At 48.7% G+C, this 21,317-nt stretch overlaps 4 protein-coding genes across 5 annotated transcripts; 2 read left to right on the top strand and 2 right to left on the bottom strand.

Moving 5' to 3' along the window:
* The first annotated feature begins 124 nt into the window (after positions 1-124).
* anapc2 (anaphase promoting complex subunit 2) lies at positions 125-6,923 on the top strand. The gene is made up of 14 exons (XM_088437851.1): positions 125-339; positions 830-1,079; positions 1,631-1,940; positions 2,023-2,155; positions 2,781-2,979; positions 3,048-3,167; positions 3,273-3,390; positions 3,489-3,670; positions 3,837-3,978; positions 4,038-4,113; positions 4,189-4,443; positions 4,599-4,731; positions 4,798-5,045; positions 5,609-6,923. Exons 1-14 carry the CDS (start codon positions 262-264, stop codon positions 5,816-5,818), a joined length of 2,454 nt encoding a protein of 817 aa, XP_088293977.1. The 5' UTR covers positions 125-261; the 3' UTR covers positions 5,819-6,923.
* Positions 6,924-7,470: 547 nt separating this feature from the next.
* LOC148411086 (ras-related protein Rab-35) lies at positions 7,471-11,092 on the bottom strand. Of its 2 annotated transcripts, none has more exons than XM_088437900.1 (8): positions 10,943-11,092; positions 9,063-9,266; positions 8,669-8,798; positions 8,539-8,589; positions 8,208-8,331; positions 8,005-8,129; positions 7,751-7,875; positions 7,471-7,672 (listed from the first exon to the last, which is right to left on the bottom strand). In XM_088437900.1, exons 3-8 carry the CDS (start codon positions 8,721-8,723, stop codon positions 7,523-7,525), a joined length of 630 nt encoding a protein of 209 aa, XP_088294026.1. In that variant the 5' UTR covers positions 8,724-8,798; positions 9,063-9,266; positions 10,943-11,092; the 3' UTR covers positions 7,471-7,522. The 2 variants fall into 2 exon arrangements, with proteins under 2 accessions (XP_088294026.1, XP_088294027.1); XM_088437901.1 differs by having other exon boundaries at positions 8,669-8,822.
* A 439-nt stretch (positions 11,093-11,531) lies between these two features.
* srrm2 (serine/arginine repetitive matrix 2) lies at positions 11,532-18,277 on the bottom strand. Its single transcript, XM_088437841.1, has 13 exons — positions 18,086-18,277; positions 17,260-17,514; positions 16,926-17,024; positions 16,475-16,663; positions 16,300-16,380; positions 15,918-15,980; positions 15,814-15,840; positions 15,486-15,602; positions 15,270-15,402; positions 13,512-15,127; positions 12,197-13,348; positions 12,025-12,114; positions 11,532-11,916 (listed from the first exon to the last, which is right to left on the bottom strand). The coding sequence occupies exons 2-13, from the start codon at positions 17,505-17,507 to the stop codon at positions 11,799-11,801; spliced, it is 3,933 nt and encodes a 1,310-aa protein (XP_088293967.1). The 5' UTR covers positions 17,508-17,514; positions 18,086-18,277; the 3' UTR covers positions 11,532-11,798.
* A 392-nt stretch (positions 18,278-18,669) lies between these two features.
* Positions 18,670-20,753, top strand: arl6ip1 (ARL6 interacting reticulophagy regulator 1). Its single transcript, XM_088437902.1, has 6 exons — positions 18,670-18,870; positions 19,350-19,483; positions 19,608-19,727; positions 19,838-19,955; positions 20,049-20,133; positions 20,314-20,753. Exons 1-6 carry the CDS (start codon positions 18,835-18,837, stop codon positions 20,430-20,432), a joined length of 612 nt encoding a protein of 203 aa, XP_088294028.1. The 5' UTR covers positions 18,670-18,834; the 3' UTR covers positions 20,433-20,753.
* The last annotated feature ends 564 nt before the right edge of the window (positions 20,754-21,317 follow it).

Here is a 21,317-nt window from a genome sequence, read left to right on the forward strand (position 1 = left end):
CTCCGAATTATTTAAAAGACTGATATAGTTATTGTAGTGTTGTCTTCGTGACGGTTGGGGGCAGTACTGCATCGCCATTAAGACAAAGTCGAAATTCAAAGCAGACAAAGAAGAAAGAGAAGCGGAAAAGGCACGAAAATCGCCCAAGAGCAATGGCGCGTTCACTTAAAAAAACGTAGATTAGCTCAGCGCTATTCAAATTAAAAACGCTTTACCTCACGTTTGCAGCGCTGTCGCTGCCGTTTTGTGTAAAAAAAAAAAATGGACGAAGTTGTGATGGAATCCGTCGAAGCCGAGGTCCGAGTAGCTGAAGCCTGGGAAACTGTCACAGCAGCTCTGGTGAGGCTTCAGTTGATAACAGCTCAATTTTAATTTTCGCATCCTCGTGGCGACGCTTCACTTTAGACTAACGAAGACGTTTGGCGTTTCTTTCGCTCACGAGAAGCTGGAGTTCGGTTCGGCCCGACTCGTCTTTGTAAAAATCTCACCTACAGGGGGTACGTGTCAATGTTTTTTTCCCAAGTACTAAAGGGATTGATTACTTAAAGTAATCAAGCACTTTAGTACTTAACAAAATATTGGGATCCATCCTATGTAGGTGAGATTCAAAAACATTTTTTTTGCAGGTATCAGCAATATGTTAATATATTTTAATGTCGTGACAGTAAGAGTAAATTTTCCTTTTCAAATTAAGAGCAAATGAATTCGAACTTGAAGTAACTATTGCTTAGTTGTGAATCAGATGCAAAATATAGTATGGCGATACTAGTGCTACCTCAAGGTTGACAAATTTTGACTAGCCAGTGAAAGGATTTCCTTTGTGGTCCAGATTTCTCCATGCTGCGGGCTGGAGGACCAGAAGCTGTCGGCGTCCATGGAGGTGCTGTGCGCTCAGGGCGCCGCACGGCTTGTGGCCAGTTGGCTGCTGGAGACGTTGCAGATGCGTTTGTCCTCGTCGGTGGTGCCCGAGTTCTGGTGCGGACTCAAGCAGCTGGAGAATGATGTGGACGAGAGGGGTCGGGTCTGGGTTCTGCTCACCGCGTTCCGGACACTGCTGGAACGACTGCAGCCGTTTTTGGGCAAGTTGATGCGGCAAAAGATAGAATGTTACTGATAGAGCCATTTTAGGCCGGATTGAGATTTGGAATTTGTGCTCTTTTTTTTTTTTCACTAATTTAAGTATGTACTTGAGATTTTTGTTTGTTTGTTTCGTAAGTGACCACACATTCAAGCCCAGGTTCCTATTTATGTTGAATTTACTCAATCAGTTGCTTTTGCTAATTCCTATTTAAATATTAGCACCAAGCAATTAATTACATTAATACTTTAGTACTAAGTATTTAATTGTAATCAAATTAGTTACATTAATACTTTAATCCAAAATGTGTACAATTAGTTCACGTAATTGTTTACGTTAGCAATTTACTACCCCAAATATTCAATGACATCGGCAAGCAATTACTTCCGTACCTAATTACCCAAAGTAACGGATTACTTGTGTACACAATTAGCTGAATCAGTTACTTTAGGTAACTGGTAAGGTTGATTGCTCATACGCAATGAATTGACCGTATCATTCCTCACGCCCCAGTCACCATTATTTCTACATGGCATCTCCATCTTCTCGTAGTGGGCTTGGAGCGCTTGGGGGCGTGGCGAGAAGAGGGCCTGCAAGGTCTTTGCGGCCCCGCTCCCGGGGGCCTCCAGGAGCGCGCCTTCACCATCATCAGGGGCCTCCTGCTCTTCCCGCCCTCGCAGCTTCTCCAAGAACGCGTGCTGGACTTCTACAGCAGGACCTTCTCCGTTTACATCGAGCGCAAGGGCCACGAGGCGGGCGACCGGGGCCCCGACGGGGGCCCCTGCGCCGGATGCGGGGTCCCCGTCGACGAGTGCTGGTGTCAGGAAGCGCTCAAACATCTGCAGGAGCTCGGCAACATCCTGTGAGCACAAAACGGGAGTTTCCACACGTTTATGGGAAATTCTGGCCATGTTTTTTTTTCTTGAACAAAAACCCTTTTCCAGGTCTAGATTGGAGCTTCTGGAGTGGGTCAGCAGCGACGCCGTCACGTCCATCCTGCACCGCCTCATCGAGCAGTGGCTGGAGCAGCACTGCAGAGGCGAGTACGAGAGATCCTTCCTGGACCAATTCCAACAGGTGCGCTCCTTCACGAGTCCGTTTTACACGCCGGCCGGGAGCCCAGTCGAATTCAAATCTAGATTCTCATCTTTCACCCGCCCCCTTTAGAAGTAGTTCTCAACCTTTAGTTAATGACGTGCCCTCTTTGAAATCTTTTTTTTTTCCAGCCGTGTCCATCGCAAGCGCCGCAAAACATTTCCGAGCCGTATAAAACGTAACAAACTTTTCTTTTCCAATCAAGAGCAAATCAATTAGAAGAAATGACATTTTGCTAAATTGTTGTCTAACGACTCACTTGCAAGTTGTCGCATGCCTTTATTTTGTTTTTAGTTTCGTCATTAGTGACGCCATTTTCAGGCAGACAAAACAAAGTAGAACGGATAGTGTCACATCCCTAAAAATGTAGTCAATCCGACCCAAAGGTCTCAAAACATTTTATTCAACTGTTATACCAGAAATACTTTGTGCTGGTTAGACGGATCCTAGCAGTAAAAACTATATTCCACAGGCGCCACATAATCGAACAAAACGGTTGAGGACCGCTTCCATAGAATAACAAGCGAAAACGTACTTTCCAAATACGTTTGTCGGCAGCGCTTCCAGCCCATGAAAATAAAGGTCCTGGTCCTCTGGTGTTCCGCAGTGGTTGGAGCTGGTGGTGGGCTGGCTGGGTCAGGTCTTCTCCAGTCAGGAAGCTCGCGACGCTCATCCGGGTCCCGCCGACCCGGGTCCTCCGGCGTCCGCCGGCTCGGTGCTCAAGCAGTGGCGCTGTCACATGCATCAGTTCTTCTGCAGGATCTACGTCAACATGAGGATCGAGGAGCTCTTCAGCATCATCAGAGGTAAGCCGGCCGCCGCCGCGCCACAGAGGATTTTTGAAACGATTTTGCCGAGCGACGTCTCCTTCAAGACTTCCCGGAATCCAAAGCCGCCATCGAAGATCTCAAGTTCTGTTTGGAAAGAACCAACCAGCGCCAGCAGCTGCTCACCTCACTCAAGTCCACTTTTGAGAATCGCCTGCTGCACCCGGGTGAGCGAATCAAATTTCACGCCATTATATTCTTTTCAAAGTAAGAGCTAATGAATGGGAACGTGAAACAACTTAGGCCAATAAGGCTGTCAACGGTCCCATCAGGCGTCCACACGTCCGACATCCTCACCGTTTACATCTCGGCCATCAAGACCCTCCGAGAACTGGACCCGTCCATGGTGGTTCTGCAGGTGGCCTGCCAGCCCATCAGGAAGTATCTCAGGTCCGCCGGTCTCGCGCGGCCGAGCCAGCCGTGGAAAAAGTGACGTCGAGGGCCTTCGAACTGGAGGGGCGGCTTATTTCCGGTCGCTGGGCTTTCAGGACGCGGGAGGACACGGTGCGTCAGATCGTGGACGGCCTGACGGGCGACGCGGTGACGGGCTGCACCGACCTGGCCTCGGAGCTTTCCCGCGGCGACCCCGTCACGCTAGAGATGCAGGACAGCGACGAGGAGGGAGGGGACCCCGAGGCCTGGACCCCCGACCCCACCGACGCCGTGGCCGGTCGGTAAACGGCTACGTCGGGGTTTCTCGAGAATTCTCAAAATGGCCCCCGGGCCATCGTTTGGGCACTTCTGATCAAGATACATTTCTGAGCAAATATATTTAAATATATATGTCTGTCATTGTGATCAAATTGGCGATTTTTTTTTTTTTTTGACGTTTTCAGACAAGTCGGACTCAAAGCGGCGCTCGTCGGACATCATCAGCCTGCTGGTGAGCATCTACGGCAGCAAGGACATCTTCATCAACGAGTACCGCACCGTGCTGGCCGACCGCCTGCTGCAGCAGCTCAACTACAACACGGCCAGGTGGGCGCGGCCGCCGAAGCCCCGCCCCTCGCCTCGCTTCACGTCCGCTTTGCCCGCAGGGAAATCAGGAACGTGGAGCTGCTGAAGCTTCGCTTCGGGGAGTCGCACATGCACTACTGCGAGGTCATGCTCAAGGTAGCCCGCGCAAAAAAAAAAAAAAAAAAAATGGCGTCAAAGCAAGCCGGCGCGTGAAAAAGTCACACGCCGCAGGACATGGCCGACTCCCGACGCATCAACGGCAACATCTGCGAGGAGGAGGCGGCGGCCGCGGGCGAGCAGCAGCGGGGGGAGGAGGAAGGGGAGGGGCCGCGGCAGGAAGGGGCGGAGCCCCGGCCGTCCCCGTGGCTGTCGGCCATCATCCTCTCGTCGGAGTTTTGGCCCTCGCTGAAGGAGGAAAAGATGGAGATGCCCGAGGTGGTGCGACGAGCCACCGAGGCCTACACGCGACGATACGAGAAGCTCAAGGTGACCTTGCCGTGCGCTAATGCTAACATCGGCCGCTTTTCATCGTGGAAAAAAGAAATGGGCCAATTACTGTATATAAACATTTTAGCTATTTGCAATTCCAGCCAATAATTTTTTTTTTTAAATCAATGAATTATGATGCGGTTGCTTTGCAGGCCATGCGGACCCTGAGCTGGAAGCCTCACCTGGGCTCGGTCACGCTGGACGTGGAGCTGGAGGACCGCAGCGTCAGCAACGTCACCGTCTCGCCGCTGCACGCCGCCATCATCCTGCACTTCCAGGACAAAAGTAGCGCTTCCCCTCCCGCACACGCACGCACGCGCATCTTGCCACCATCGCAAACGTCCATTTCAGGCAGTTGGAGCCTGGAGGAGCTGAGCGCCAAGCTGGGCGTGCCCAAGGAGGCGGTGCACAGGAAGCTGGCGCTGTGGCAGCAGCACGGCGTCCTGCGCGAGGAAAGCCCCGGCCGCTACGCCGTGCTGGAGACGGCCGCCTCCTGCAAAGACAAGATGGAGCGCGGCGCCGTCGTGATGATCGACAGCGACGACGAACGCGACTCCAACACCACCACGCAGACGCAGCAGAGGGAGGAGAAGCTGCAGGTGAGCAACCGCAAAGTTGTCACGCCGGCGCCGTATTCTTCGCACTATACGGCGCACCTTCAGTGAGCGGCCTATTTTAAAACCGTTTCCACACATTGGCCGCTCCGCATTATAAGGCGCGTAGAATAGAAGCTACGGTCGTGGCCGGGCTCGCCTTATGCATCCGCGAGATGGAACTGCGCTAGAGGGAATGGCAACAAAACAATCGGAGAAGTCAGTCAAACTTTTCAATCAGAAATGTAGAAATAATGACGGGTTTGTGGAAATCTGAAAAATACATCGGTTCCGACCAGCCGAGAGTTTAAAAGAACGTAACGCAAGCACGCGAAGCGGAAAAAGGAAGTGTAAACGTAACCGCGAGTTTACATGTCTAAGTGTCAACCGTAACATGCTAACCATAACCGCACAAGCAGAAATGAAAAGCTTACGTATAAGCAATGGTGTAACCGTAAGCACAAAAGCGCAACCGCGTGAGTGCAAAAGAAGGTGTGAACAAGCGCAAACGTCGCCATTTCCAAAGGTTACTCACGCATGTGCGCGCGCGCGCGCGCGCGTGGCGGCAGCTGTTCTGGGCCTACATCCAGGCCATGCTGACCAACCTGGAAAGCCTGACGCTGGAGCGCATCCACTCCATGCTGCGCATGTTCGTGGTGAACGGGCCCGCCGTCACCGAGATGGACGCCGGCGAGCTGGAGACCTTCCTGCAGCGCAAGGTCCGCGAGCAGCGCCTCGTCTTCTCCGCCGGCGTCTACAGGCTGCCCAAGACCGCCTGACCCGGACGGAGGCCGCGCCCGGACTTGCGAGCTTCTCCGGATTCGCCTCGCCAAGCGCGCGTCGGACCTCCGCCGCTAGATGGCGAAACGTCACGCCGTCGGCCGCGAAGGACAAGAGCGCTTGCCAATCGACGAGGAAAAGGAGGACTGAAATATTGTGAAGTGAATCAAGTTTGGTATGTTTTTGGTGCATGTTTGGGTCCTTCTTTGATGACAAAAGACCAAGGTGTTTGTATTTGTTTGTTTTGGAGGGAATGTGGGGGAGATGAGGAATTTTGCTGCCATCTTGTGACGGTTACGAGAACTGTTATCGTTAACTATATGCTCCCTTGGTTTTGCTTGCATAAAAACTGTTCAATATGTTCAGAAATTCGATTAAAAAAAAACCTCGTTGAAGGTGAAGAAAAAAAAATTCTTGGCAAACGCTCTCTTTTGGACATGATAAGTTCCAACTGTTAACATTGCTGTCAATTAGCGACTTGCTAGCACGTGACTAACGTGAGCCGTTACCAAAACCTTTTTTGAACTGAAAACTTTATTTGTACAGTTGCTAGGCAACAGTTAAGACACAAAACATTTAATCCACTGGTCACACGTTTGTATTAGTGCATACATTATTGATGGCACACAGAGTGCAAATAGGTTATCGTTGCTCTGCCATCGTCCTTCTACAGTCCAACGATACAAACATGTGGCAGCGCCACCTTCAGGTTGATTTGATCCTCCGCGCAGCCAGCGGGCATTTCAGTCGTCAAGCAAGACTGACAGACGTTTTGGTTCAAGTTTGGGGGTCAAGAAAGAAAAGGGGAAAGGCTGTCAGGGACCACAAAAAAAGGCAACACGGTACATGATAAAAAGGCGGAAGATAACGTTTAGGTTACGTCAGAGAAACAACATTTACGTTATAGCAGTGGAAACAACTAGTGGTACGCGAGCTCCCTCTAGAGGTAGAACCGCTGAATTGTTCAATCCGTGCATAAAACTGGCTTCAATTTCTTTTTTGTCGGGTGCAGCCGTATTTTTTTTTTTCAAATGCATTGGCATTGGACTGATTACAAATCACATTTTTATTGAACTTTGAATGTTTAATTAATTTGAAATCGACTTTTTTATGGATAAAATGTATATTTTGAGGAACACTTGTACCTAATATTGGAATGCCACTTCATTTGGAGTTTCTTAAAGAGCTGAGAACCATAGCTGGTTAGAAAAAAATGACAATTTCTGTTTTGGAGAATATTTTCTTTTTCAAAGATACAGTTTTTCTGAAAAATATATATTTTTTCCCCTAAGCCTTCCATTTTTTTTTTAAGATTAGACTTGGATATTTGGTGGGACGGTCACGAGAACGCCATGAACAGTTTTGAGGTTGAGAGTTTGAATCCGGCCTCAGGATTTTTCAAATGAATTTTGCCATCTAAAAAAAATGTCAAAATGATTTTTTTCTGGGTGTATTTTGACTTTCATCTAAAAAAAAAAAAAGATAAAAAAAACTCAAAGCATTTATGAAAGATCATAGTGCAGAGGCTTCATGTTTTCTGAACGTGGCCTCGGCACCAGTGTGAATGAATGCTCGTCCGGTATTGCCGTGTGCTAATATGCTAGTACAGTAGTCACCAATCAAGTTTTCAGTGCGGTGTGAGATGATGAGCAAAAAAAAAAAAAAAAAAAAAAATCCAGACCAAGCTTGTGAGTTTCTCCCTCTCAGCAGCATTTCTTGGCTCTCTTCCGGCGGTCGCGCTCCCGATGCGCGTTGATGTTGACCGTGTCCCTCTCGCGCTCGCGTTCCCGCTCGGCCCGGTTCTGACTTTGCTTTTTGGCTCGGAGCACCATCAGGGTGAAGGCCATGAACATCTGTCAGTCACGGCGCACTGTACGTCAAGTCCACTTCATCGCGTTAGGACAGGAAATGGGATTGATTCTGAAACTGACCTCTTCAACGTTTATGTTCTCTTTGGCGCTGGTCTCGAACACGCGCACCCCCACCGACTCCCCGAAGCGTAGCGCATCCTGGGTGTCCACCTGCTTCCTGGATGGGTCATCGTTCTTGTTCCCCACTAGGGAAAAAAAAAAAAATATATATATATATATATATATACATACACACACACAATAATCCAAAATAACTGAAATAATCAACTTTTTGCACCGCATGAGCCAGCCCTAAAAGGAGTAGCCGCACTGACCGAGAACCTTGCAGACGCTGTCGCAGTTCTGAGAGATCTCGTTGAGCCAGCGCTTGACGTTGACAAACGATTCGGGATTAGTCACGTCGTACACGATGATGACCCCGTGCGTGTTCCGATAATACCTGCACGCAGGCGCGCCAAGGTGCATTTGAGCTCGCGAAGCCGGACGAGCGTCGGGCCCCGATGTTTGAGGCGCTTACGTGGACGTGATGGTCCTGAATCTCTCCTGTCCGGCCGTGTCCCAAATCTGCAGCTTGACCCGCTCGCCGTCCACGTCCACCGTCCTGATCTTGAAGTCCACGCCGATGGTGGTGATGTAACTTCCTGTCCGCGCAGACATTTATTTTAATTGAAGGCATATAATAAACACAAAGCTGTGGAAAAAGTAAGCGGTCCAGGTGGTGAAGTAACAAAGCGGCCCCACGCCGCCAGCATGTCGACGTCTTTATCGGCGCCGGGATTTCCCCACTCAAAATCGTAAGTCGGGAAGAGGGACGATACTTTTTCCCATATGTGATGCTTCACACTCACCGGAGAAGGAATTGTCAGCGAATCGGAGCAGCAGGCTGCTTTTGCCGACGTCTGCGAGACGGAAACATAGCGAGGATCGTCACGGTGCGAACATTGTGAAAAACGATGACAAGCTGAAAGCGAGACGCACTCGAGTCGCCGATGATGAGCAGCTTGAAGAGGTGATTGTAGTCCTTTCCCGCCATTGCCGACTCGCCCGTGTCGAGACGTCAGACACGACCGCGGCCACGCTCGCGCTACGATCGCCACTAGCTTTTTGCCTGCTCAAAAACAAAAACAAGATTCTAAAAAACAAGGAGAAAAAAAGATGACAATGTAGACAGGACTGCAAATATTATTTTGCTATGAGATTTCAAGCAATAAAATGATTTCAAAACGTTTATTTCCGGTCATTTATTTTGAAATGATGATCCAGCACTAATTTAGTCCGTAACCAGTCAGAAACTTGACGAAAACAATCACCGTTTTCAAAGGTTCAAGCAAATATTGTGAAGCACCGCCAGATGCAGAGAAAATGTACGTACCGTGTCTGGCATCACGCTGGCTTTCAGTTTCACTTTGCCGATCCGATTTCGGATTTTTCAGCTGGACACGAGCGTGGAAAAGGTCGCAACCAACGCGGAGGGACGACTATGGGATGTTCATGCCACGCAGAGGTTCCATCACTGAAGCATTCGAGAGCATCAGGAAAGCGAGGCGTCCCAGTCGCTCGTTTTCGCCGTTCCCAACTTTAGTAAACAAAGAAGACAACTTGTGTTTAGAAGGAGCCCAAATGAATGAATGTCACTTTCATTGTGACAAACTCATAAATCTAACGAGAGTCAGCAGAAAACGTATGATGAAAAAACGTGTTCATTTTCTCATTCAAATGCTCACCTGGAGACAGTGAAGTTAAAACCAAGTTCCATTCGCAAAACAGGCCATTTGAGTTGTTTGTTTGTTTGTTTTTGTTCCTGAGCACTGAGTTGCACATGCATCCGTTTTTTAAATGATTTCATTATTCAATTCGGCTTCATTTAACCACTCCTAAATCACTTGAATAAGATTTAGTATAACTTTAAATGTAAGTTCATTTTAATTTTAAATCACTGAACTAATTATTTGATGAACAAGTGTAACGATTTTACATCTAATAAAATAAATGTAAAAACTCATTGCAGTCGAGTCATTTAAAAAAAAAAACTCCTATGGAACTTTCTCTTGACGTATAGTAATAAATTTTTTAAAAATCGTCTAAATAACATTCACATAAAAACAGGAACTTCATAGCGCGTTGCAGCTATGAGCGGAAGTCAGAAATGTCTACTTTCCAGTCGGAAAAAAAAAACTGGGACACCCCCCTCTCCCTTACCTCCCATTTCCAAGAACGACATACAGTTTATACAGAAAGAAGACTTTATATTTAGCTACATGGAAACAAATCCAATCAATTGTACCCACGGACATTCAAGTTTCGTTTAATACAAATTTAGCGTGTCATTGCTAACAATGCTAGCATTGCTCAGGCAAACAAGGCGACCACTGTGCGATGGGAGAAAAACAAGTTGAATAGTTAAGGCGACAATGTGCAAGTGATACATGTAACGTTTACGCCAATTGGGTTCATCACAGAGTGATATTTATCTGCAAGAAGGTTCATGTTTGTCATTTTTCCGTCAAAAGTGACAGGATGACGTCCCCCTCGCTAAGTAAAGAAGTGAATTGTGTTCGGATATAAAACGTTGTAAATTTCACGTTTCAAAGGTTGTGTGAACTTTCCTACTTTCAGCGGAACCGGAACGTAGCATCGCTCACTATGGGTCACGTGGTCCGATAACATCAAGTATTGTTACTTAAACTAACAGCACGAACAATAACAAAAGCGTTTCACTTTCAAAACACGTGCTTTAACAACGCTAATGTTGGAACGCCTATTAGCACCGAATAATTGCAAAAGAAAACTTATGATGACGTCACGATTCCCAACACACCTTCCGGCTTGGAGCCAAACTTGCTTCGTTTTGGTCGAAAACCGAAGCCAAAAATGAAACAAATGATCTCGCTGTAGCTTATTTGGACGCCAGACGATGCCTTTCAGGAAAACGTTCCGCTCGGCTTATGTTTTATACGTTTTCGCTCATTTTGGGTCACAATTTAAACATCTCAAGATTGTTTTACTGCACGAATTTGCTGCTACCTTACGAAGTCATGGAAAAAAACAGCGAGAAATCACGAACAAAGCACGAACAAAAGCGAAACGACGCGACGGTCACATTCAGTTGTTAGAATTTAAATGGTTGAGTTGCTTCACAAAAAATGTAGACGTCGAACTGGATCAAGTCCGTTTGATGTCCGAAGGCCTGACGCGGACAAGGAAACTTGTCCGGACACTCGCCGTAAACTCGTTCGAATGCGTCAAACTCACTTTGGTTGAGCGCGGGAGGCTCGGAGACTCTGCGCCGGTTTTATTCGGAGCTCGTCGGTATCTCCGAATGACGAAGATGAAATGAGAAGAATCCGATTGTGCTTGAATGTCGACCACACCTGATGAGCTGCCGCTCTCTCAGCATCTCATGCTGCCTTCGCGGTGCCTGGGATAAAGCAGCGTCGTAGAATAAAAGACTCGAGGTAACGTCGAGTTGAAACTAAGATTTTATTTACTTCTTTTACATCTTTTGACATAAAACTGGTTGACAGTACTACAATCAAAGAGTTTCTTTACTTGGCATTTATATACAGGTACAATTGTTGTTGCTGGGGCTTTACTCGTTTCCCCCTGCACCCCCCCCCCCAAAAAAAAAAAAAATCATGAGGTCAATTTTGAGGAAATGAAAGTCGCCGCGCTTTTTCTCTTAACTATCACGTTTGCCTCAACTTTAACCTTTTACATTGTCATGAAATGAAAAATACTTGGGACACTTTTGACACTTCTGTCAATCAAAGCCGCAAAAGTCACTAAAATTGAATGATTTTCAAACCCTCAAAATTAGAAAAAAAATTCAAGTACACATCAATAAAATGTACAGTTAACTTTATTATCATCATCAACTTTCGGCGCCGTAACGAAATAGTCACATGACGCGACATACAGGAAGTCAAGCGAGGACACGACAAGAACACCAGAAGTCACATGACCACTACATTTAGTGTCCACGCTGCGAGGAAGTGTTGCGCAGAAGGCGTGTCGTGGCTTCCTGCTCCGCTTGCGTCGCTCCCTGCGGTCGGGCGGGGGGAGCGTGTTTGAGGTCAAAGTTCACAAATGACGGGTCAACGGAAGGGATTCAGCGAGGCCTGCGTCCCGGCGAGGCGGGAGCTCGTCGCATGTGTCGGGGAGGAGAGTAGCTGAGAGATCGGGAGTCTCGCAGGGAGTCGGCCGGGAGCCTACGAGGGGGGCCACCGCTGCCCCCCCCCCAAAAAATGGCAAACTTGATTATTAACATTTAGACGATTTTAACTTTTTATTGATTTCAACTTCCTATGAGAGCCAACTAGCAAATGTTTTGTCACCTCTTGTCCTTCTTGTCTTTTTCAGTGTCTGAAGAGGACGAGGAGGAGGAAGAGGAGGAGGGCTGGGAACGCTGCTGAGCTTTATCTTTCCTATTAAAAGAAAAAAACACAGATGGGAACATCAAATTGATATTCAGATCAAGTGACAGCCCACTTCTTGTTTCCCGCGTACCCTTTTCCGCGTTGCGCCTCGGTGTCGGAGCTGTCTGAAGAGGAGGATGACGAAGAGGAGGATGAAGAGGAAGACGAAGAAGATGAAGAGCTGCTGCTCCGGCTCCCTTTCTTGTTGGATTCTTTGCCGTTGACGCCACTCTCGGCGAGCGCTTCCTGCCGGGCCGGCGGACGGCTCGCGGGTGGCGACGATGTCCTGTTCAAGGTTTGCAATGATACGCCGTGTTCCGATTGGTCGCCGGCGCCTCGCGCCCCCGGAGCCGGGCGAGACGCCGAAGAATCCGAGCCGCTTTTGGGCAACGCGCGCTCTTGCTTCCCATCTTCTTGCCGGTTTCGATTTGCGTCTTTCCTGTTTGGCGGCGGCGACGATGAGGATGACGACGAGGAGTCGGAGGAAGAAGACGAAGAGGAGGACGAGGAGCCGCTGGTCTGCCGAGCGCTTTTCTCCGGCGGCGCCCGCTGCTCCTGCCTTCCTCGAGGCTTGTCCGCTTGGCCATCTTGCTTCCTGAGGCCTTCTGAGGACACGGCGTGAGCGGTCGGCCCTCTCCTTTTCGGGGATACTGGTGAAGGACTGCCCCGCCTCCTCGCCGGTGAGTCGCCGCCCCGCCTCCTCGCCGGTGAGTCGCCGCCCCGCCTTCCCGCCGGTGAGTCGCCGCCCGGCCTTCCCGCCGGTGAGGCGCCGCCCGGCCTTCTCGCCGGTGAGGCGCCGCCCGGCCTTCTCGCCGGTGAGGCGCCGCCCCGCCTTGTCGCCGGTGAGGCGCCGCCCCGCCTCGTCACCGGCGAGGCACTGCCCCGCCTTCTCGCCGGCGAGCGGCTGGTCCTCCTCCTCTGAGGCGGTGATGGGGACCGACCGGACGGCCTCTTGCGCAACGGCGATGGCGAGCGACTCATCCGCCTCCGGACGGGCGAGCGACTCGCCCGCCTTCGGACCGGAGAGCGACTCGCCCGCCTTTGGACCGGAGAGCGACTCGTCCGCCGTTGGACCGGAGAGCGACTCGTCCGCCGTTGGACCGGAGAGCGACTCGTCCGCCGTTGGACCGGAGAGCGACTCGTCCGCCTTCGGACCGGCGAGCGACTGGTCCGTCTCCTCCGCAGCGGCGACGGCGAGCGACTGTTCCGTCTTCTAAGGGCCGGCGAAGGTTGGCGGCGGCCCCTAGGAGACAAAAGAGCGTTTGTTCATGCAATCAAGAATGACGTGGTGCTCGTGCGTAGGGGCACAAGAGAGGACACTCTTTGGTGGAAGAACTCTCTCGGTACATGCGCTTTGTCCAGATGTGTATTTAGGGACATCCGTGAACTTGTGTTGAACCTCTTACCTGAGCAGAGGACTGTGTCGCCTGGGGCTTCTGGACCTGCTGCGTCTGGCGGTCCTTTCCCAACCTCGGTCTCGGTCCCACTCGCGGTCCCTGAGGCGGGACGGAGGAGGACTGCTTCTCCTGGGACGGGGCAGAGGGTCCTGGTATTGCCTGGGTGGGGTGAGGCGGTGGGCCGGCGGAGAGCGGGACCTCCGGCCGGGCTTCTCCCGTGAACTATGGCGGTCCTGGTGGTTTTTGCCGGAAGGGAGGTCCGGCGAGGCTCTGCGAATGGAGCGCTCCTTGTTTTCTCCCGTCTGCTGGGCCAGTCTTCGGGGTTCTTGTGCGCTCTCGGCGCGTCCGTTGGAGACGAAGCGTTGAACAGCCTCTCCGATGAAAGAGGAGTTTCTTTGCTCCCTTGTCTCGGGTTGGACTTCGTCTTCGGAAGATGAGGATGAGGAGGACAATGAAGACGAAGAGGACGAGGACGAGGAGGAGTCACTATCACTGCTGTCCTCTTTTTGTTGCGACGCTTGTTGCTTTGGAGGACTTGTGATCCTGGTGTCAGGTTTCCGCTGAATTTCTACCGCCCGGTCAGATTTCCTCCCTCCATCTTCCCGGCTTTTGTCCTGGCGTCCGTTGACGGGCGGAGAACGGGAATGAGGAGGTGGGCGAGAAGGGGCGATCTCTTTGTTCTTGGATGTCTGCCTTGCGTCTCCTCTGTTTCTCCTCTCAAGAGACGGCGAAGGGGACGAGGACTCGCGTCTGCTCCTTGTGTCCCTCTTCCGCGCATACCTGTCTTCCTCTCCTCTGCTGCGACCAGTCCTGGCATCCATTTTGGGAGGAGAAGGTGAAGAGGAATCCTTTCCGGTCCTTGTCTCCCGCTTTCCGGCGTTCCTCTCCTTTTCTCGTTCTGCAACTTTGCTGCGACCAATCTTGAGGTCCGCTCTGGGAGGTGAAGGCGAAGAAGAGTCATGTCGAGTCCTTGTGTCCCGCTTCCCTGCGGTCCTGTCTTCCTCTCGTTCGTTTCTTCTGTTGCGATCAATTCTGGGGTCCTCTCTGGGGGGTGAAGGTGAAGAGGAGTCGTGTCTGGTCCTTGTGTCCCGCTTCCCCGCGTTCCTGTCCTCCTCTCGCTGCGCTCCTCTGATGCGAGCGGTCCCGGCGTCAGCCCTGGTAGCCGAAGGTGAGGAAGAGTCATGTCGGGTTCTCGTGTCCCGCTTACCAGAGTTCTTTTCTTCCTCTCTTCTGCTGCGACCGGTTCTGGACTCCACTTTAGGAGGTGAAGGAGAAGAGGAGTCATGTCTCATCCTCTGGGGAGGACACGGCTTTGCTTTTTCTCGCTTTTCTCTGCTCTCTGACCGTCTTCCCCGTCCCTTGTCTTTAACACAGTCTTTGATGCTTTCTGGACTTCTAGATCTTCTACCTCTCCGCTTGTCCGTTTCTTTGCTCCTGGAGCGCCTCCGAGCATCCTTCTCAGTGTCCCTCTTTCTCTTGTCCGTCTCTTTACTGCGTGAACGCCGCCTTTCGCTCGGTCGCTCTTTGCTCCTCCCGATCTCTTTCCTTCTGTCCGCCTGCGGCGGTGAAGATGGAGAGGAGTTGTCTCGTCTTCTTTTGGGAAGTGAGGACACTGTCTTCTCTTTCTTTTAGCACAGAAAGAACAAGAAGTCAGTGGACATGTGGAGCAGGAGTTTTGTAGTTTAGTAATTTAGTCTATATGAGACTCTGTCAAAACCAAATGACACAGTAAATTTCCAGAAAATGTGATCTGCTAATTTCACCTACCTCATCACCACCCCGCCGCCTGTGAGGGCTTTGCTCTTCACGGCCTCGTCTCTTGTCCGGAGAGCTTGGCCTCCGTCCGTTGTCCACATCGTGCGTCTTGCTCTGACGTATTCGCAATTGAGCAGGCGACTGACTGTTAACACCAGAGACGAAGCTTAGGAAAGCTCAGAAAATGGAGGACAGGTAAAGTCGATGGAAAAAGGTCAAGTGTCACACCTGCGGGACGAACTGGACGAGCCGCTGCGATGTGGTGCCGCCTTTGTCTTTGTGAGACTTTTACTGGTTCGCTTCTTTTTCTTTTTGGATGCTTTCTTCTGTTTCTCATCAGAGGAACTGAGGAGAGAAAGCAAATACTTCCATATCTGCTCAAAATTGTCAGGGTTCAAGAGTTCTTGCAATGTAAACAAATACAAATAACTTTATTGCTACATTGATTTTTCTGGCAACCTTGAAAGTACTCCATCATTACTTTTTTTTCCACAATCAGTATGACATCTTACACAAATACTTGCACTTCAAATTGAGAATAAAAATATAGTCCTACCTGTCTTCCTCCTCCTCTGAGGACTCCCTAAAAAAAAATTTGAGAGAGTGACAATCGAGCACGGTCAAGTTCGACATGTGAGCCATTGAATCAAATTCAAATACCGTTTCTTCTTCTTCTTCTTGGATTTTTTCTCACGGCGAGGAGGTGGCGAGGGACTCTGTGAGCTGCAAGAGACACCAGCAAAAACTTAGTGTGAGGAGTAAGTCAAGTGATGAGGTTTCCTCCCAGTGTATTTCAATGGGCGTCAATTATATCCAGACTCGCACCACTCGAATGGGACTGCTTCCTAACCCCCGCAAGCAGCAGGAGTGAACTGTAAATATATTGTAAAAAATAGTTCCTTGAATGAATTCTGTTCTATGAACAACAGGTGGCTACTTCCATCTCGTGGACGAGTACTGAACCTCCCGCCACGTCCTGGCATAGCTCGATAAACAAAACTATTTGAGGAGAAATGTGCTTTTCTGTTTGATCTTAACTCACCCGGCTCGCTTGTTCTTCTTTTTCTTCTTTCGACTGCGTTTCTTTGGTGGGGAATCCGACTCATCCGAGTCCTCAACCAACCTGCACAGCAGATCAAATGTTCTAAATGAATGCACATACTAGGAGACAGGAAGTGATTTTCATTCTTCCTGTTCCCGTCAAACGATGCGCTTACGTATATTTCTGCTGCTGCTCTTGCTTTTCTCGCTCCAGGCGTTCTTGTTCGCGCTTCTCCTTCTCCTTTTCCTTGCGGTCGGCGTGGAAGGAGGAGCCGTCCACGTAGTCGCTGGAGATGCCGAAGGCGGCTCGGAGTCGGTCATTCTTCTGCTGGTTGGCCGCTGCCAGGGCGTGCGTTTCGGTCACGCTGGGGGGAAAACAAATAAAGAAATAATGAACTTCTATTAATCTAGGTCTGATATGTTGCTAATGCTGTAATTGTTTGGTAATTTTTAACAGATTATCTCCATTCACCAAACAAAACTTTAAATTGCGTAAAAAATATATAAATATGACAGAAAATATTCACTGATTTTTCGGGGGGGAGCCAGTGTATGACACAAAAGTTAAGAAGATGAAAACATATTCCTCAATTTGAGGCAGGAACATTACCAAAGTGCTTAGCTTACTTGGGTTTGTCACCAGCTGCGGGAGGAGGCATCTGATTCTTTTCCTGCAGCATCATTCTGAAACTGTTCACCTTCTCCTCAATCTCCTCTGCCGAATAGCTGAGGTGACAAGCAAATAAAAGATTAGATCTATAAATCTAAAGATTGATACGATAATGTATGCTTCTGAAACAAACTGTCTTCTCGACACTAAAATGAATAATGGTTTGGTGATGCCCCAAGTTGGTCGAGAATCATGAAAACGCTAATGTAAGTTAATTAAATGGTACCATTAACGTGAGCACTTTTGTGAGGTAAAATAGCGTTTGTGTCAGAGATCAGTTTGCCAGCTTACCCCTGCTCCTCCATCATATCCTGGAACTTGGCGCACTCCACCTCCAGCTTCCGCTTCCTCTGATGCTCCAGGATGTCGGCGTTGGGCTGCCGGTTGAGTTGACTGTCCAGCCGTTCGCGGTCCTTCTCGTCACGCTCGCCGCCGCGGTCGTCGCGGGGCCGCTTGGACCGCAGCGAGGACAGGTTGCGCTGAACGTAGCCATTGGTGCCGCTGCCCCTGGGAGTGGTCAGTCCGATGCCATTGTACATGGCGGCTCTGGGAAGACAAAAAGCATTGCAATGCTCATTCATTTCTTACTCGATTAATTGCAGTAAAAGTGCGACCGTCACCCGATTAATCGATTGCACTTTTACTTGTGTCGTGAAGTGAAAATCATTCTGGGAAAGTCCTATTTGTACGTTTTATGTCACCAAGAATGATTTTAACACGGAAACATTTTCGAGACAGGAGCAAGCGTGTTGTTAAATCATTCGTGTAAGAAGACAAGAACTTGCTCGTCCAAGATTCGGTTAGTGTGTTAGGCTCTTACTATTACATTCCATCAATCATTTCCTTAATTAACTACCTTAAAAATACCATCTAAATATGTGCGCAAAAAGGCATTCATAGACCTCAGGTTTTTTAAATATATTTCTATAAGGTGTGCACTTTTTGGGAGGGAGGTATAAATAGATGTTCAGAAACTACCCGTCATCAAGCAGATATTTAGAACACCAAATGCTAACAAAATACGCAATTTGTCGATCGTCACCACGGGCCCACACAACTGAGCAGGCCTAGCTAACAAAGCTAGCCAAGCAGGTGGGCTGAGTCGCCTGTTACGTACCACACTTTTCTCCGCTCCCGGAGAGAAACGTCGTCGGCGGAAGTAGGAAATAATCTTCTTCTGGTGTTTATTTAAAGTTCGTGTAATCGCCGCTTGTCTGGGAAAAGCCTGACAAAGGAAAAAATCGAGCGAGGTTTGTTAGCTCTGTTAGCAAGTCCGAGCGCTAACGAAAATGGGACGAAGTAAAAACCACGTGACATCATGCGTCACAAAGACGCGCTGGAAAAGATGGGATGCGTTCACGGTCCCATGCAAAATGTGTCATTTCAAAAATAAAATGCAATGTTAATTTAATAAACAATTGCCATATTCACTCAATGCTATTTTATTTTTAAAAATGTTACTAACTTCCTTTTTACTGGATAAAACGGGCATTTCCATATTTTCACACACGACGCATTCAAACATTTTTTCCATTTTCTATTTATTTTTCCATCAATTTACAGGTGGAAGAGGGTTTCCGTAAATCAGATACTTACCCTTGTCAACTTTTTCTTTGTCCTTCAGAGCGCATTAAAGTTTATTGAATCTTGATATAATCAGTCAGAAACTCGATATCCCATGATGCCCAGCGCCTACTTTAACGCAGGCGCTTTGAATAACAACATCCTGTCAAGTTTTCTTCTCACTTCGACCGTTAGTGACGCCGAGCACACCGACTGTGTCTTACTATTTAAATATATTCTTTATTTTATTTCATTAGATATTAAAAACACTGATTTTTCAAATAAGTTTCTATTTGATCAGCCATGGTCGAAGGAGACAACAAGAGCGCCAACATGCTGGTGGGTACGAAGATGACGTTGGCTATCTTGTGCTAATCCGCGGCTTTTGATGCGCTTTTTAGGGCCTCAGCTGTTAGCAACTCGCGGCTAGCACAACGCACTACCTGCTGCGTCATGGCATATATTCGTTACAAGCTTCTCATTTTGTTTTTTTGACAACCTTTTGCTACTACACCGACGATCATGGCTCTTAAAATACAAAGCAGCTAGTCGCCTTGCCTCGCCTCAAGCTAACCGTGTGACTTGCGGTTCGTTCTCATGACTGTGCCCTATGTTTTCGTTTGGGCTTAAAGAAAAGGCTTCACTTAACATTTTTTCCGACACCGATCACGCGGAATTGGTTTTACAGTTTTAGTTTGTACATTGTTTTTGATCATTTGAAGAATCAAACAAAAATATTCAGTCTATATTCCCGTTAAATTTGTGTAAAAAAAAAAACAGCAAAAGTTGTTTTGTCACCTTAATGTGTTGCTGCGCAGGCGCAGGAAACGGCGCAGCTGGAGGAGCAGCTACAGGCGTGGGGTGAGGTGATCCTGGCGGGGGACCGCGTCCTGCGCTGGGAAAAACCGTGGTTTCCCGGAGCGCTCATGGCCGCCACCACCGTGCTTTTCCTGTGAGTCCGCACAGACCACTGGCTCCAATTTCCACTACCTGATGACTGCTAAAAGGATTTTCAGTGGACCTTTGTGAGTCCCTTTAGAGTCCGCCTTTGGTCAACTTTTTGTGCTCCCCCTCAGGCTCATTTACTATTTGGACCCGTCGGTGCTAACAGGCGTGTCGAGTGGCGTCATGATCCTGTGCTTGGCCGACTACCTGGTGCCCACGTTGGCGCCGAGAGTCTTCGGCTCCAACAAGTGGTGAGAATGCCACAGTCTCCGTTTCCTGTGTGTCGTCGACTTTCCGTGGTGTCACGTTTTCCCGAAATTCTAGTGTCGGGCTTTGTGTTCACTTTGTGTTTACGTTCCAGGACCACGGAGCAGCAGCAGCGCTTCCACGAGATCTGCGGCAACATGGTGAAGACGCAGCGACGCATGCTGGGCTGGTGGCGCCGTCTGTGCACGCTCAAGGAGGAGAAGCCAAAGATGGTATTAATAAATCAGTCGATAAAAATGCATCGCACCAACCAAAAAAAAAAAAAAAAGAAACCCTCATGAACGTGAGCCCGGTGTCGTTTTCAGTACTTCATGTCGGTGATCAGCGGCCTGCTGGTGGTGGCCTGGATCGGACAGCAAGTGCACAACCTATTGCTCACCTATCTGATTGGTGAGTCGCCGCATATGTTAAAATATAATAATTAACATACAGATAGGGTCCAAATGAACCGCAGCAACCCTGTTAAATTGTCACCTGCTTCCTAAACCTTTCACTATTTGAGAACGGGCGTTCTGAACAACTACCAAGGTCCAGTATCTGAAATCCTAATTTATTTTCCTGTCGTTTCAGTGAGTTTGATGCTTCTGCTGCCGGGCCTCAACCAGCACGGCGTCCTATCCAAGTACGGCGCCATGGCCAAGAGAGAAATCAACAAGCTGATCAAGAACAAGGAAAAGAAGAACGAGTAGATGCGCCATCGAAGCCGCGCCCCAAACACACACACAGACAGACACTCAAAGCGACTACTGACTTCCAGCATTGTGACTGTGCATTTCTTTTATCGTTTGTGTGATCATGTAGCCTCTCAACTTCATCGTCTTTCAAGTCAACTGGATAGCGAGCAGTAAAAGTGCAAACGGAAACAAAAAAAGCCTGCTGCTAGCTGAACTTTTGCTCCGCTCCCTCCTCTGCCCTCATGTAAATAGGCTCCTTCCACTCTCGTATTATTTGTGTTCTGTCATGACTCGTTTGACTCATTACAATGTGAATAAAGTTGACGTCAAATATAACGCGCTACTGTTTTTCCCTGGTAGAAGATGCAAATTTTTTGAGGGTGCGTGTGCCGTGGGTTGTTCGAGCCAGCATGGATTCGGCTGTGGTCGCTTGTTTCAGTGTTCTATAAGTAGAATCAGATGCAGTGAGTGCTATTTTACAAGAAAAAGTGATTGAAAGAATTCAACACACAGCCAAGGTGTATTCGGGTTGAAGCGACCTTTTAAACATACTTTTTAACAAATTGTCATTTATTAAACATGTTGCTCGATAGACATTTTTAAAACGGTTTCCGCTCGACATCGCAGTTCAATTATCGTGGCTTCGCTCTTTCGTCAACGCTCGGGCAGGGCTAACGTGTAAAGAAAGAATGCTGAAACATGACTGACATGGAGAGGAAGTTTGTGAGAAATTTAGAAATTTTCCTGCTGCTGGATGCCAAGTCAGTCAGTCAGGAGGCACGCGTAAAACCTTAAAGCACGAGGGGGGCGGAGCAGCAATGTCATTCTGCGAGTTTTTTCAAAAGAGAACATGAGGTGAAGACGGGGAAAATTTCTGTTAATTTTTATTCTTCATCTTCC

Source organism: Hippichthys cyanospilos, chromosome 16, assembly GCF_059441005.1.
Source record: "Hippichthys cyanospilos isolate Australia breed blue-spotted pipefish chromosome 16, RoL_Hcya_1.0, whole genome shotgun sequence".
NCBI lineage: Eukaryota > Metazoa > Chordata > Actinopteri > Syngnathiformes > Syngnathidae > Hippichthys > Hippichthys cyanospilos.

Coding starts and splice junctions, on each gene's coding strand:
- LOC148411086 (XM_088437900.1), bottom strand. CDS start 8,723: ATGGCGGGAAAGGACTACAATCACCTCTTCAAGCTGCTCATCATCGGC. Junction 8,590..8,668: donor GCTCATCATCGGCGACTCGA/GTGCGTCTCGCT, acceptor TCCGTCTCGCAG/ACGTCGGCAAAAGCAGCCTG. Junction 7,673..7,750: donor AGAACATAAACGTTGAAGAG/GTCAGTTTCAGA, acceptor CGTGACTGACAG/ATGTTCATGGCCTTCACCCT.
- anapc2 (XM_088437851.1), top strand. CDS start 262: ATGGACGAAGTTGTGATGGAATCCGTCGAAGCCGAGGTCCGAGTAGCT. Junction 2,980..3,047: donor GCTCTTCAGCATCATCAGAG/GTAAGCCGGCCG, acceptor GTCTCCTTCAAG/ACTTCCCGGAATCCAAAGCC. Junction 3,391..3,488: donor CCCATCAGGAAGTATCTCAG/GTCCGCCGGTCT, acceptor CTGGGCTTTCAG/GACGCGGGAGGACACGGTGC.
- arl6ip1 (XM_088437902.1), top strand. CDS start 18,835: ATGGTCGAAGGAGACAACAAGAGCGCCAACATGCTG. Junction 19,728..19,837: donor GTCTTCGGCTCCAACAAGTG/GTGAGAATGCCA, acceptor TTTACGTTCCAG/GACCACGGAGCAGCAGCAGC. Junction 19,956..20,048: donor AGGAGGAGAAGCCAAAGATG/GTATTAATAAAT, acceptor TGTCGTTTTCAG/TACTTCATGTCGGTGATCAG.
- srrm2 (XM_088437841.1), bottom strand. CDS start 17,507: ATGTACAATGGCATCGGACTGACCACTCCCAGGGGCAGCGGCACCAAT. Junction 16,381..16,474: donor GAGCAGCAGCAGAAATATAC/GTAAGCGCATCG, acceptor TCTGCTGTGCAG/GTTGGTTGAGGACTCGGATG. Junction 15,841..15,917: donor AAGAAGAAGAAGAAGAAACG/GTATTTGAATTT, acceptor ATTTTTTTTTAG/GGAGTCCTCAGAGGAGGAGG.